Here is a 13,469-nt window from a genome sequence, read left to right as displayed (position 1 = left end):
CGATGACAAACCCAATCCAAAAGAGGAAGGCAAGTACAGTTAATAAAAGTCATAGATGGCTCCATGGAGGAATGAAATTGTTAATTTTGAACCAAATTATCAGCGTATGTGCTCTTGACAGTTCTGTTGTAGCAGAGGCAGATAAGTCGGTGAAAGTGTCAATGATTTTAGCAAAATTATCCAGAAGCAGTTCGTGCAAAAACTGGAGCTGTGTTTGGAAGAGGAGAGTTGGCAGAAGTCTCCCTCTCTGGTTTATAGTAGACTATACCATCCGTTTGTATAGAATTTGAATAGAATCTCTCAATGTTGCTAACATTACTTGTTGCAGAAGAACTTAGTGGAACTAATGAAAGATCATTTTCCACCCTCCCCAAGCTCAGAGAGGTATCAGCATTGCTGCTTAAAATCTGTAGAGGAACATCTTGGTCTGTAGTGAGAGGGATTTGGGTACTACCCAGGAGTCCTCTGGGTCAGCTGTGCAGGATCAGCCATATGGTGAAGCTTGACATTGTCGATGGAGACAAAGCGATTTGCTTTAGAACCAGGCAGTGGTGGTAGAATGACAATCCTGGCACCATGTATTCCCAGGATTGGAACCGGTCCAGGATAGGAAGGACCAAACTCTTTTTTCACAGCATTCTTTTCATGCATGAGATTTCCAACTTTTGGAATCCAGCCAGTAGACGTTGTTGGTACATCCCTTATGCCCAAGGAGTCGGCACTGGCAGATGCGTTGTTGTCATGGGACTGTTGTAACTCCTGCAAGACAGTGACACCTTCATTTATGTCAAAAGGTGCATCTACCACCTCCGCACCTGGACCATCAAGATCTGAAACATACATTTGTGTTCTGAACAGGCATTCGTATGAGGTATGCCCTGTCAAGGACCTTTTGGGCAGATTATTGAATTCTCTCTGGACTCCATACTGGTGAGTAAGCCAACTACAACTCGTGCCTAATATTCTGGCTGTTAAGGATTGCTTTAAATACTGGATTCTTCACTCTGCAACACTATTTCTCTCAGGATGAAATGGAGACGAATAATGCAGCTGGACCCCCAGTGAAGCCATGGTGTCCCTGAAAGTCCTTGAGGCAAAGGCAGGGCCCTGGTCTGAGCGGAAAGCCGCAACAGCATATTGAGCTTCAGCCGAGCATTGTGGCCAAATCCATAGAAATCTAAAGCCTGAGTTAACAGCAACTAGAATGTATTTGTATGCACTGTCAGGTGTCAGAGGACCACAATGGTCCAAATACACACATTGTAACGGTTTGTTAGAAATTAGGAGGGGTGTCTGTGGTGGACCCTTTTATTTGCTGACAGATGTCACACCAAAGGACATACTGCTTGGACTGTTTGTAGAGACCTGGCCACAAGTAATGTGCTTGTAACAATGATATTGTAGCTGCCACACCAGCATGGGCAGAAGCAACTCCCTAATGTGCTGCTTTGATCAATTCTGGTCTTTGATCTTTGTTGGGAATCACACGATTACCCACCCCTGATAGTTCCCCAAGGGTCCTCCCTCAGCCCCACCCATTTAAACATTTACATGGCCCTACTCGCCAACATCCTCCAGCCACACAGAATCACCATCATATCCTACACAGACGACACCCAGCTCGTCATCTCCCTCACCAGGAACCCTACCACCGCCAAGACCAACCTCCACGCCGGACCCCTTGACACAGCCAAATGGATGACAGCAAGCCACCTCAAACTAAACTCTAACAAAATCGAAATCATCATCTTCGGCCCCAACAAAACAATATGGGATGACTCTGGTGGCCCACCGCCCTAGGATCACCCCCAACACCCGCCCCCCACGCACGCAACCTCGTCGTCATCTTAGAATCTTCTCTCTCCATGACCCAGCAAATCAACGCTATCACCTCCTCCTGTTTCAACACCCTCCGCATGCTGCAAAAAACCTTCAAATGGATACCCATAGAAACCAGAAAGACTGTCACCCATGCACTCACCAGAAGCAGGCTAGACTACGGAAATGCCCTCTCCGCTGGCATCACAGTCAAGCTTCAGCAGAAACTCCAGAGGATCCAGAACATAGCCGCTCGCCTAATCCTGAACCTCCCACGCCATGAACACATCTCCTCCCACCTCAGATCCCTTCACTGGCTTCCTATCGACAAAAGGGTCATCTTCAAAGTCCTCATCCACGCACACAAATCCCTCCCCAACACTGGACCAGCCTACCTCAACGAAAGAGTGAACTTCCACACTCCCACTCGCCACCTCCGCTCCGCTGACCTTGCCCTCGCCACAGTCCCCCGCATCCAACGCACCATCGCCGGAGGCAGATCCTTCTCCTACCTCGCCCCCAAAACCTGGAACTCCCTCCCCACCAACCTCCGCAAGACTCAGGACCTCCTGTCATTCAGAAAACACTTCAAGACATGGCTTTTCGAACAGTAATCGGCAGCCCCCCCTATTTTCTTTTTTCTCCCCCACAGCGCCGTGAGACCCTTACGGGTGAGTAGCGCGCTCTATACATTTTTTGATTGATATTACAACTAGGGCTGTAGTGAGGCACGATATTCAGTAGGAATACTTGGCAGGGTATGTCTTTAGCATGGGCGTGCCGTCAGCCGAAGCTTTCACAGCAGCCAGTGTTTCATCGTCCAATTTCACTCTAGAACAAATTACTGCAGCAACAGAAGCCATAGCTACTGCTGATTTGGCAGCTTCATCAGCCACGGTATTGCCTGCAATGTGTATTCCAACACGCTGGTGTCCTAGTGTATGTACAATATGGACATTAGGTAGCGTTTCCTTCTGTTCCGCTACTTTCCCCCACAGAAGTCTGTGTTTGATGATGTTTCCTTTTGAATCTCTGAACCCATTCTAGCTTCAGTAATGCAGATATTCATTGAAGGAATGGACACAATAGTACGAATCACAGACAATCAGCGTCAGGATCCATGTGTTCCAGTGCCATTAAGCTCTGCTAATCATGCAGTGCAGTCACCTAAGGTCTGCGTATAAGTATGTTGTGGATGGAACTCACCATCCTTCATGTAGCCACTCACGACTGTGCAAGCGGAAGAGTATTGATGTTTTGTGCCTATAGCTGGTTGGGATGAACCATCAGTGTACATAATTGTTTGACATTGTTCAATAGGCAATGTATTTACTGGAACTGGGTACTCCAATTCATATTGCAGAAATTCTTGAGTTTGTAATTTTGAGTCAAAAATATAGTCAACATCAATGGCCATCAGAGATGTTGCCCATTGAATCCAACGTGGATGTAGAGCTTTAGCATTGGAACGCTAGCCTTTTTAACAGCCTGAAGAGCCGAAATTGGAGATACGACAATGACTCGTTTCCCCGGGGCTAGAGGTCACTCTTTAATGAAAGCCATCTGGTCAGCAGGGAGAATTATCTCAGTCAGAGCAAACGTTCTGCTGCAAAGTACATATGTGATTTAGATGCAATCGGGACAGTCTCACCCTCATTGAACGTTACATAGGTGAAACCAATGGCATCAGCAATCACTCTGATGACCAAGTGTTTTTTATTGTCCCTTGTGTATAAGTGATTAGCTGCAAGCATGTCTTGTTGTCATGCTCCGAGAATGTGTGTGTTTGACTGTCCAGTATGTACTGGAATAGTTAGTACATATCACGTCATTTAAAGGTTTATGCCCATATTTATACTTTTTGACGCAAAACTGTGCCGGCGCAGTTTTGCGTCAAAAATATTACCACCGGCTAACGCCATTTTGGTGCACCGTGCGGGCATTTTAGACTTTGGCACACGGCGGCACAAACCACAGGTGTAAGTCTTTTTTTTTTACGCACACCGCAGCATCAAGTTGTAAAGCAAAACGACGTTAACGCGGCAGAAATGACTGTGGGTCGATTTACGACCGCACAAACCGGATATGCAGCGTTTTTTGACACAATAGCGTCAAAATTCCCCGCAAACACAGCCATTTCCCATATAGGCCAGGGATTCAGCAGTCTGAGCAAGCAGCTTTAACGAAGACATTCAGCGGTCAGCATGCAGTCATGGTCATCTGGCTGGAATCTCCCTCTACCATGTATGGGAAAGATAATAAAACAGTTGATGTTCTAAGAAAAGTTCTCCATGTAAAGATACGTACATTTCTGTGAATGTTGGAGACACAACGTACCACTTTTGCTGGCAACCCTATTTGACTGCAGCCTTGAGGAAAGCACAAAGTGCAGTGCTAAGAATGTGATGCTTTCCTAGGCGAAAGAACAAACAGATAGAGAAACTAAAACACCGCAAATGTGGCTAATGCTAGAAAAATAAAGTGAAGCTGAATAAAATGTAACTGGGCTAAAGTAAACAACGGCAGGCCTAGTTTGCTAAAATAACGTGTCTAAAACATGGCTAAAATATCTACACAACAGCGCTAAGGGTCAAACTGAGGGTCACTATTTTGGATTAGGCATAGATTAGTATGAGAATATGGGTTCGGGTTAGGAGAGCTTGAGTAAGCTTTAGTGGCAAATATAGGATCACGGTGAGAGTAGGGTATTATGAGAGTGAGGGTCATGATGATGGGTGAGAATTGTATGACGTGGGTGAGGGCTAGGTTATGGATGGAGATTTGGCTATGGTAAGAGGTTTGAGACAAGATCAAGGGGATAAGTAAAGTTAAGGTTTCAAATATTTGCAAAGCCTAAACAGCTGCATTAAAAAAGATCCTCTACATTTCTTGGACACCATTGCTTTGCTGACCACGACACTGAGATTACTGATACATACAATCTTTTTACCAAGAGATCAAGATTTGGGCCTGATTTAGTGTTTGGTGGCTGGGTTACTCTGTCACAAATATGACAGATATCCCATCTGCCGTATTTCGATTTCCATAGGCTCTAGTGAAATCGTAATACAGCGGATATCCATTGCATTTGTGACGCAGTAATCTGGTCCACCAAACTCTAAATCAGGCCCTTTATTTTTTATGGAAAATGTAATTAAACATTAAAATTAAAATAAGGCCACCATTTATTTTAATTCACATTTACATTTGTTTATTTATTATCAAGAATAGTATTCATTTGATTTAGCTGGCGGTTACATTTAGATTTAGCTTTGTGGTTCAAATAAAATGACTTTTTAAATGAATTAATTTCTTGTGAGGCTATAGATAGGGTTAGTAGTGAATTAATTAAAATGAATTGAGTTAATACATTTTAGTGTAGGTTTGCAAGCAGTCTTAGCTTTAGGGGTAGAATAAGGTTTCTCACTTTTAATTAATTTAATTCTGTTTTATATTAGGGTAAGGGATAGATTTAGGATTAAGGGCCTAATTACGACTTTGGCAGATGAGATACTCCAACACAAACGTGACGGATATCCTGCCTGCTGTTTTACAAGTTCCAGAGGATATAATGGAACTTGTAATACAGCAGACGGGATATCTTTCATGTTTGTGATGGAGTATCCTATCCACCAAGGTCGTAATCAGGTCCTAAAACTACAACGTGGTAAATAGTGTTCTTTTAATATGATTATTTTGATTTAATTCAATTTAGGAATAATGTTAGAGTTGGAAGCTGGTTGAATTTAGATTCATTTAGTTTTATTGTGGGCTAAAGGGTTAGATTTAAGGTTAGGATTGGATCAGATTTTTTTATCAAATAAGATGAAACTTGTATACAGCCTGATTATTGGAATTCCCATTGCTCGCATAATTCCCCATTTCCTTACATCAGTTGTGTTTTTTTCTCAATTGGTAGCTTTATTTGAGCATAAATGTCTTGCAGGAACTGTGAAGGTGGATGAGTGTATGTGATGCAAAGACAATATGCACTGTAGAACTTACACAAGCAGGATGGACATACCTTCAGGCTGCTATCTTGTGAGCCTTTATGAAGAGAGCACTACCTCGTGTACTATTGTTGTGTAGACACCCAAACATACAAAGTATACATAAAGTACACTTTTTTCAGAAATTAATATGTGAACATACCAATACAAGTTTGTCTCCCCATTTAACATAAGTTTAACCATTTACTTTTTATTTTAGTTTAATTGACTTGGGGGAAATACAAAGTCCATGTGCAATGATTTGTGAACCCATATACAGATGGATGAAATGCAAAACATATTTGCTCGCAGGGAAGGAATGAACGGGTTAAAAAGCACAAGCCGTGCAATGAAATAAAGAATGCGTAGGCAGCAGGCAGATAAGTACTAGGAGAATATGGAGAATACTAGATGTGGGTTTTTACAACTTGGGCTATGTGTGATACTGAAAAGAAATACTGCTCCTCAGTATTGTGACGGAGCTTGAAGTGAAAATGCTCAATTTTTTCTCACGATTTCAAATGTAATTGTAGCTAGGGTAACCACCCTTCTTGGAAAACAAACCAGCCGTTTGTTCATGTTTTGCTATTGTGGAAAAGCCAAGAGCTGGGCAAAAAACAAGGGTGTACATTTGACCGTATTATTTTCTAACATGGTAATAATTTCTCTGTCTTCTCTAACAATCATTCTGAAACGATTTACACAGCTCTGACGTACTTTATGTTATGTCCGGCCCCGGATCAAACCAGTAAACCCCGGGAGGGGTGACTCATAACAATGTGGTGACAATAGCGGTGACCCCATGTTTAGCGCTAAGGTGGTAGGGTCCTGACGTCAGGACTCGGGGGTAATAAAGAGGACCGCGTAGTTTGGCGCGGGAGTGAGAAAGTACATCCAACGTGTGTGTGTGCGTTCTTTATTGCGCCCGCTGTTCCGAAACACGCTGTCCGTTATCCTGGCCCGGGGCACTGAGTGAGTGTACACCTCAGGGGTGTAGTTAACAAATTGGCGACGAAGGTGGGATCACTCACCGTGTATTCCACTCCGTGTGAACGGAGCGACGGGGGAGGAGCGGCGGAGACGCGGCGGCCGGGCAAGTTGGGAGACGCTTCAGGAGACAAGGTGCCGGGAGCGGCAAGAAAAAGAAAAAAGTAAAACGGACCCCGGCACAGTCCCGAGGCGGCACGACGAGCTGAAGAACCTAGCTTCACTCACAGCCCCGCTAAGAGAGCTTACGAAGGCAAACACCCCATGGGAATGGAATCAGACACAGGAGGCAGCGTTTCAAGCGACAAAACAAGCACTTTCCTCAGAAACAACGTTAGTGTATTTTGACCCGGCAAGAGACACCGAACTGTCGGTAGATGCTAGCCCCGTTGGGCTGGGGGCTGTATTATCCCAAAAAGGCAAAGATGGGGAGTGGGCCCCAGTGGCATATGCCAGCAGAGCTCTAACAGTGACTGAACAAAGATACTCTCACATAGAGAAAGAGGCCTTAGCAGTGAGTTGGGGATGCCGCCACTACCACTTATACCTATATGGTCATCCATTCATTGTCTACACGGATCACAAGCCTCTGATCCCTTTGTTTAACAAAACAGCATCTCAGCCACCACCAAGAATAGAGAAGTGGATTTTACAACTTCAAGAGTATCAATTCTCGGTGCTTTATCGGCCAGGAACCCAAAATCCGCGGATTATTTATCACGTCATGCAAGACCGGCCTCTGATGAAGAAAGGGAGGAAGCAGAAAACGTTGAGGAGTATGTCCGACTAGTGGTAGAAAGGTCCAAGCCACTGCCAATGTCGCTGGAAGAAATTCAGGAAGCTACCCAACGGGATGAAGTGTTACAGTTGGCCATGTCATGTGTTCAGGATGGGAAGTGGCACATGCTGAAACAAAACCTGGCGCGAAGAACCGAGGATGCACGTTTGGCACTACAGGCATTATTCCGTGTTCGACATGAGCTAGCTGTATCGTCGGAGGACTGCCTTTTACGAGGTTGTCGCCTTGTCATCCCAGATGCTCTTCAACAACGCACGATTGATCTCGCTCATGCTGCCCATCAAGGCATGGTAAAAACCAAAGCCAGATTGAGAAGTAAAGTGTGGTTTCCGAAGATGGACTCTAGAGTGGAATAGACAATACAGAGGTGTCATGTTTGCCAAATGATGGGACCGGCGGATCCCCCGTCCCCCATAATCACAGAACCGATTCCATCCGCCCCGTGGCACAGGGCAAGTGCCGACTTAGGTAGCTTACCAGATGGTCGACACATGGTGGTGGTCATTGATGACTTCTCAAAGTATCCGGAAGTCGAGCTGGTGGAGTCGACCACCACGGACAAGGTGATCTCGTGCCTGGAAAAAATAATGGCCACCCATGGAATTATGCAAGAGTTGAGAACCGACAATGGTCCCCCTTTTTCAAGCCATGATTTTGCTAAGTATCTCGCTTCGCACTCGATTCATCACCGCAAGATCACTCCTCGGTGGCCTCAAGCCAATGGGGAAGCTGAAAGATTCATGCGTACCATCAACAAAGTGATACGAATTGCAGTAGCCCAAGGAAGGAATCTAGACTGTGCTATATTTGAATTTCTCAGAGAGTATCGTTTGACACCACACAGCACCACTGGAGTATCTCCTAGCTCCCTATGTATAAAAAGGAATGTGAGAGATACAATACCTCAAATCAGCACGCCCACAAAAATCCAGGATCAGGTGGAAAGGAGGTTACGAGACAGACAAGCTAAGAATGACAAGATGTCAAAGAAAAGACGAGCTCGGGTGAAAGACATGCAAGTGGGGGACAGAGTGTTAATAAAAAACCGACATCCCGGAGGGAAGTTCAAGACTCCTTTTGAGCCATACCCATGGGCAGTGGTGAGAATGAAAGGGACATTAGTGACTGCCAAGAGGAACGAGGAAATCGTCACCAGGAACGTATCTTGGTTCAAACGATATAACTATGACGAAAAGGCAATTGAGGGAACTACACCAAGGGATGAGGTCAAGGAAGAGCCGGAGGAATTTGTGATACCGGAAGTACCGGGAAACCTCTGTCCCCCGGTGACAGTCCAAGGCAGCCCAGAAGCTTGGCAAGGAGTGGAAGAGAACGAAGCTGGTGAGTCGAACCAAGAGTCTGGAATGAGAGAATCTGAAGGGATGCCAGAAGCTGAGGTGCCAGAGAGTGTGCTGAAAAGAGGTGGGGACAGATATAATTTGCGACCCCGCATCACCGTCTCTAGGAGACTCAAAGACTATGTCTGTGAATAGATGAATCCTTCTCATCGGGGAAATGGATTATCAAGTTACTGGTTGTGCTATGTTAATGACTTTCATGCTAGAGAGACAAGGTTATGTTTATAGTTGTTGTTTTTATTTTAGTTTAAGTTGAGGAGGAATGTTATGTCCGGCCCCGGATCATACCAGTAAACCCCGGGAGAGGCGACTCATAACAATGTGGTGACAATAGCGGTGACCCCATGTTTAGCGCTAAGGTGGTAGGGTCCTGACCTCAGGACTCGGGGGTAATAAAGAGGACCGCGTAGTTTGGCGCGGGAGTGAGAAAGTACATCCAACGTGTGTGTGTGTGCGTTCTTTATTGCGCCCGCTGTTCCGAAACACGCTGTCCGTTATCCTGGCCCGGGGCACTGAGTGAGTGTACACCTCAGGGGTGTACTTAACACTTTATAAGTGATTTAGTCATGTATTTGCTGTTTTACGTTTCTGGTACAGAGGGGTAAAAATACTGGATTGCACTGCTTTTTTTAAATTTTTTACTGCTTTGAACTTAAAAATACAGGCCGCTTAAAAAAACAGGGGCCCAAGTGGCAACTCTAACTGTGGAAGACATCCTGCTTCACATGAACCGCATAAAGATGATGGATCTTGCTCATAATGCTTGTTTGTACAATGTGGTGGCAGGTATAACATTCCTAGAGGGTGCTACAGTCTAGTATGCTGGGTAAGAACAGTAGCCCTGCCAAGTGTCACGCATCTCGCGTTAGAATAATGATTTTCCGGTCATTTTTCCACATTACCGCAATGCCTGAGATTGTAAAACCTTCTTGTTCCAGTTTCTCACTTTGCTAGGCAAGTTCCGAGTAGTGTTTATCAAAGGCCACAAGATGGCGGTGGTGTACAACGGGATACGAGTACAATAGGATTCTCTATATATTACAATATGATTGCTTGAGTTTGCTTGCAGGAAAGTGTCAGTCATAGTCGTTGAAATGTCACTCATAATTACACTGTAATTCTGAAAATGTCACACATAGCAATATGAAACCTTGGCAGCTATGGAACAGATGCCTAAGAGATGTAGGAATTAATGGAAGGGTATGTGTAAACAACCTCATGCACCTCCAAAAACAGCTAACTTAAGATATTTCCCTTCCTATAGAATTTAGCACCTATCACAAGCAACCAAAAAATTGGAAATATACAACTGAAGTCTGTAGAGTCTTTCCAAGGTTCCCAATTAAGCAGCCTAGGAAGTGCAAGGGTATGGAAAGCGCTATATAAACCTTACCTATAAAGTCACCTGCCGTTTGCCACTGACATTACCAGTGTTCATTCTGCATTAACGTTAATGGAATCTCAGTTATGATAATTACCAATACAACAGCATCACAGGAGCCCATTACACTTATAGTGAAGTGGACACCATTATTGTTAACTACTTTGTTGCCAACCTGTTAGAAATGTTGAACTAGGAAAGCACACCCATCTTGGTATTAAAGTGGGTTGTTTTTTGGCATGAAGTATCACATATAATATAAGTTATTTGTTTAGTGCAGACCTAGCCAAAAGGCAGCCAAGCTACGGCTTTTTAAGTAAAGTAATAATATTTTCAATAACTATTGTGTCTAAAGCATTGGGACCTTCATGACACTTTATCATGCGCACTGCTTTCCATGTGTTTCTATGTTTCCTAATGCAAGATGGATGGGGTGCTCTGCAGCAGTCCTTCTTCTGTCTCGGTGGCGCTCTGCTTGGCTTCAGTGAATCTGAACTGGAAGAAATCCCGGTCCCTTCCTGTGATGTTGAGCACTGATCCACCGCACAAGACGTGCGCCAGGCGAGGAACAAAGAGGGTGGTCTGTGGCGCTATCCCCGCCTCCAAGAACACTCGCGGCAGCCGCCTGCCGCACCGCTCTCCGCAGGGATTTAGAAACCAGGCAGCGGAATATGCCTAAGCAGGCGCCTGGCCAGGTATGACCACGCCCCTCCCTCCAGGTATTGAGGGAGGCAGTGATGTGCACTGATTGATGCTGGAAGGAAGGTTTCCGCATGTGATGAGCTCGCCTCGTGCTCCGCATGTTCTCCTTTGGTGGTTGTTAATGCATTTTATTGCTTTATGATCTGTGTAAATATATTTGCACCATTGCTATGTACTTTAACATATGCTCACATGGGATCATTTAAAAAGTAGTCGGTGAATACTGGGATAGTTTTATTTAGCGATATTCGACCTATTTGCAGTTATTTCGGGAATATATTCATTGTACAATCTAATTGCATTTATGTTGCGCTTTATGTTCCAGGCGTGGCGCTTGTAGGTTATATTAGCATACCATGACCTGTTACCCGTCATGGGAGGCAAGTTCAAGGTCATGCGCACTTCGGCGCTACATTCTGACCAGCCAAGCATTTCTTTTCGGGTGCTTAGTGTACACAGGCACTGATACTTCGGATGGCATCACCTGTCAGCTGCAAATGACGATTGAATACGTGAAACAGGTAGCTCTCAGGCGTTTTACAGACTCCAACCCCCAATACCCTCTAAAGTTAACCTCCCTGGAATACGCCTTGCCAGGGGATCCGAGCGCTAAATTCACCCAGAAAGTCCCTCTTCCAGCCATAGGAGGGTCTAAACAGTCATCAGTGCCTCGCTGCAAGCCATGCAGGTTCCACATCATCCTAAAAGAAGAATTAGGCAATAGATCTGGCTTTAAAGGAATGTTGTATATTAATGTGAATCATTATAAGTAGGTATCGTAGGAATGGATATGTATTTGTGTGGAAGCAAAGAACAGGGGGAACAAATGGGCGATGGTTATGCTCAGGTCAAGCCAGACCTACAATTCCAAATAGGTTAATGACTGCCCACCTCCCACCTGTGCAGCTGCCAGACAGAGGAAACACCATAAATTATCTAGTTCTTTAAGACACTTTAATAGCATTATAGTATCATGTGTGTGCCCCTGAAAGGCCAAGCATAGGGTGCTGAATAAATAAACAAAATGATCACAGTTGTGTGGAGGGCAAGCACTTGTTGTGGAAGCACATACTTTCTACCCAGTCAAAACATACTCCTCGCCGCCAACATGTGAGCAGGGCCAAAGCCCTACTCCTGGTGAATCTCACATAATTGCCTGGCGACATCTGCACTGTCAAGCCCCATCACAAAAATGAAGAGTGATCCCTATAGTGAAAAACTGTGCTTGACGACTCAGAATTCAAAAACTAACGCCTCGTAGGGTCTGGTTTCTAGCTTGCTCAAGAATGAGGCTATTACACTCAAATGGTGTTGTGTGTAAACGGTAGAAACTGGCTGGTGGCAAAGGTGGCAAGGGTATGGTCAGGTCTTGCAGGGCTTGAGAGTTGATGGTGTAGTGTTGGATGCAGGGGTGGCTCCTCCATAAGGGTGGAGGAACGTCGCCCCCTGCCAGCAGTGGCAGCTGCAAAACTTTTCCCCAAAAACGATAATAAACTATGTTGTTTATAGTTTTTAAGGAAAAGGTGCGGGCCACGGGGTGACGAGCAATGAGGGGGAGTGCTCAGCACTCCCCCCTCACTGTGCATGCATGTTTGGCCGGCTGTCTCGGGCCGGCCAAACACATATGCGCAGAAGTGTCTCTGCACAGGCTCCCATTCTGCCTGAGAGCGCCCTGGCTGGGGGGAAAAAATAAATGAGATGACACTAAGGGAGTGGATAGCTGCATGGGTAGATGGTTAAAGGTTAATTTGAGCTGTTATTTGCTGTGATGTGCACTGATTGATGCTGGAAGGAATGTTTCCACATGTGGTGAGCTCGCCCCGTGCTCCTCAAGTTCTCTTTTGGTAGCTATTAATGAATTTATTAATATTTATATACATTTACAATTCAAGCAGTGGGTACTGAAGGTTCTGTAGTCCCCAAGATGAATGACCTTTAACAAGTGACCTCCTTTTACTGCACATATTAGAATTATACGTTTTGCATCTAACACCTCACCCCACATTTTCTTCTATGGTAAATTATGGCTGATCAAACCTGCAAAAGGTCACCTGGTGAAAAATGCCTAGTAATTACTGACACAGGCAGATTATGGTATGATAAGAACCATATCCTCATTTTATACAACCACAACAATTTGTAGTAGCAGTGATCTTTCACACCCAATTAATTCCATCCTCTTGGAACCAGATTTTAATGGGCGCTCCAAACACCGGGCACTGTATGATGAGGGCCTAAGAGGGCCTAAGAAGTATAAGTCAGGACCTAGGCTGGAGAGCCAGACATGCCCAAGTAAGACACTATGGGGACGAGGAAGCGATGTCCATGAGTTAAATGAAGCAGAAAGCAGACTGATAATAAAGTAAGGGCAGTTGAAATGGAGTTGATACAAGTGTGACTGCAGCTGCAATAGAGTGTGCTTTCCACCCACCCAC

The 13,469-nt window shown here is 44.9% G+C and overlaps 1 protein-coding gene across 1 annotated transcript in view; it reads left to right on the top strand.

The window, feature by feature from the left end:
• Window positions 1–10,856: 10,856 nt before the first annotated feature.
• The window catches only part of LOC138267509 (zinc finger protein 585A-like), a 64,614-nt gene continuing 62,001 nt past the window's right edge, over window positions 10,857–13,469 (top strand). The window contains exon 1 of the mRNA XM_069216511.1: window positions 10,857–11,027. Within this exon, the coding sequence (XP_069072612.1) occupies window positions 11,004–11,027 (24 nt within the window). The 5' untranslated portion in view covers window positions 10,857–11,003. The remainder of the gene's footprint in view (window positions 11,028–13,469) is intronic.

This window comes from Pleurodeles waltl, chromosome 12 (genome assembly GCF_031143425.1).
Source record: "Pleurodeles waltl isolate 20211129_DDA chromosome 12, aPleWal1.hap1.20221129, whole genome shotgun sequence".
NCBI lineage: Eukaryota > Metazoa > Chordata > Amphibia > Caudata > Salamandridae > Pleurodeles > Pleurodeles waltl.
The sequence above is the reverse complement of the archived record's forward strand: the minus strand, read 5'-3'. Positions and strand labels throughout refer to the sequence as shown.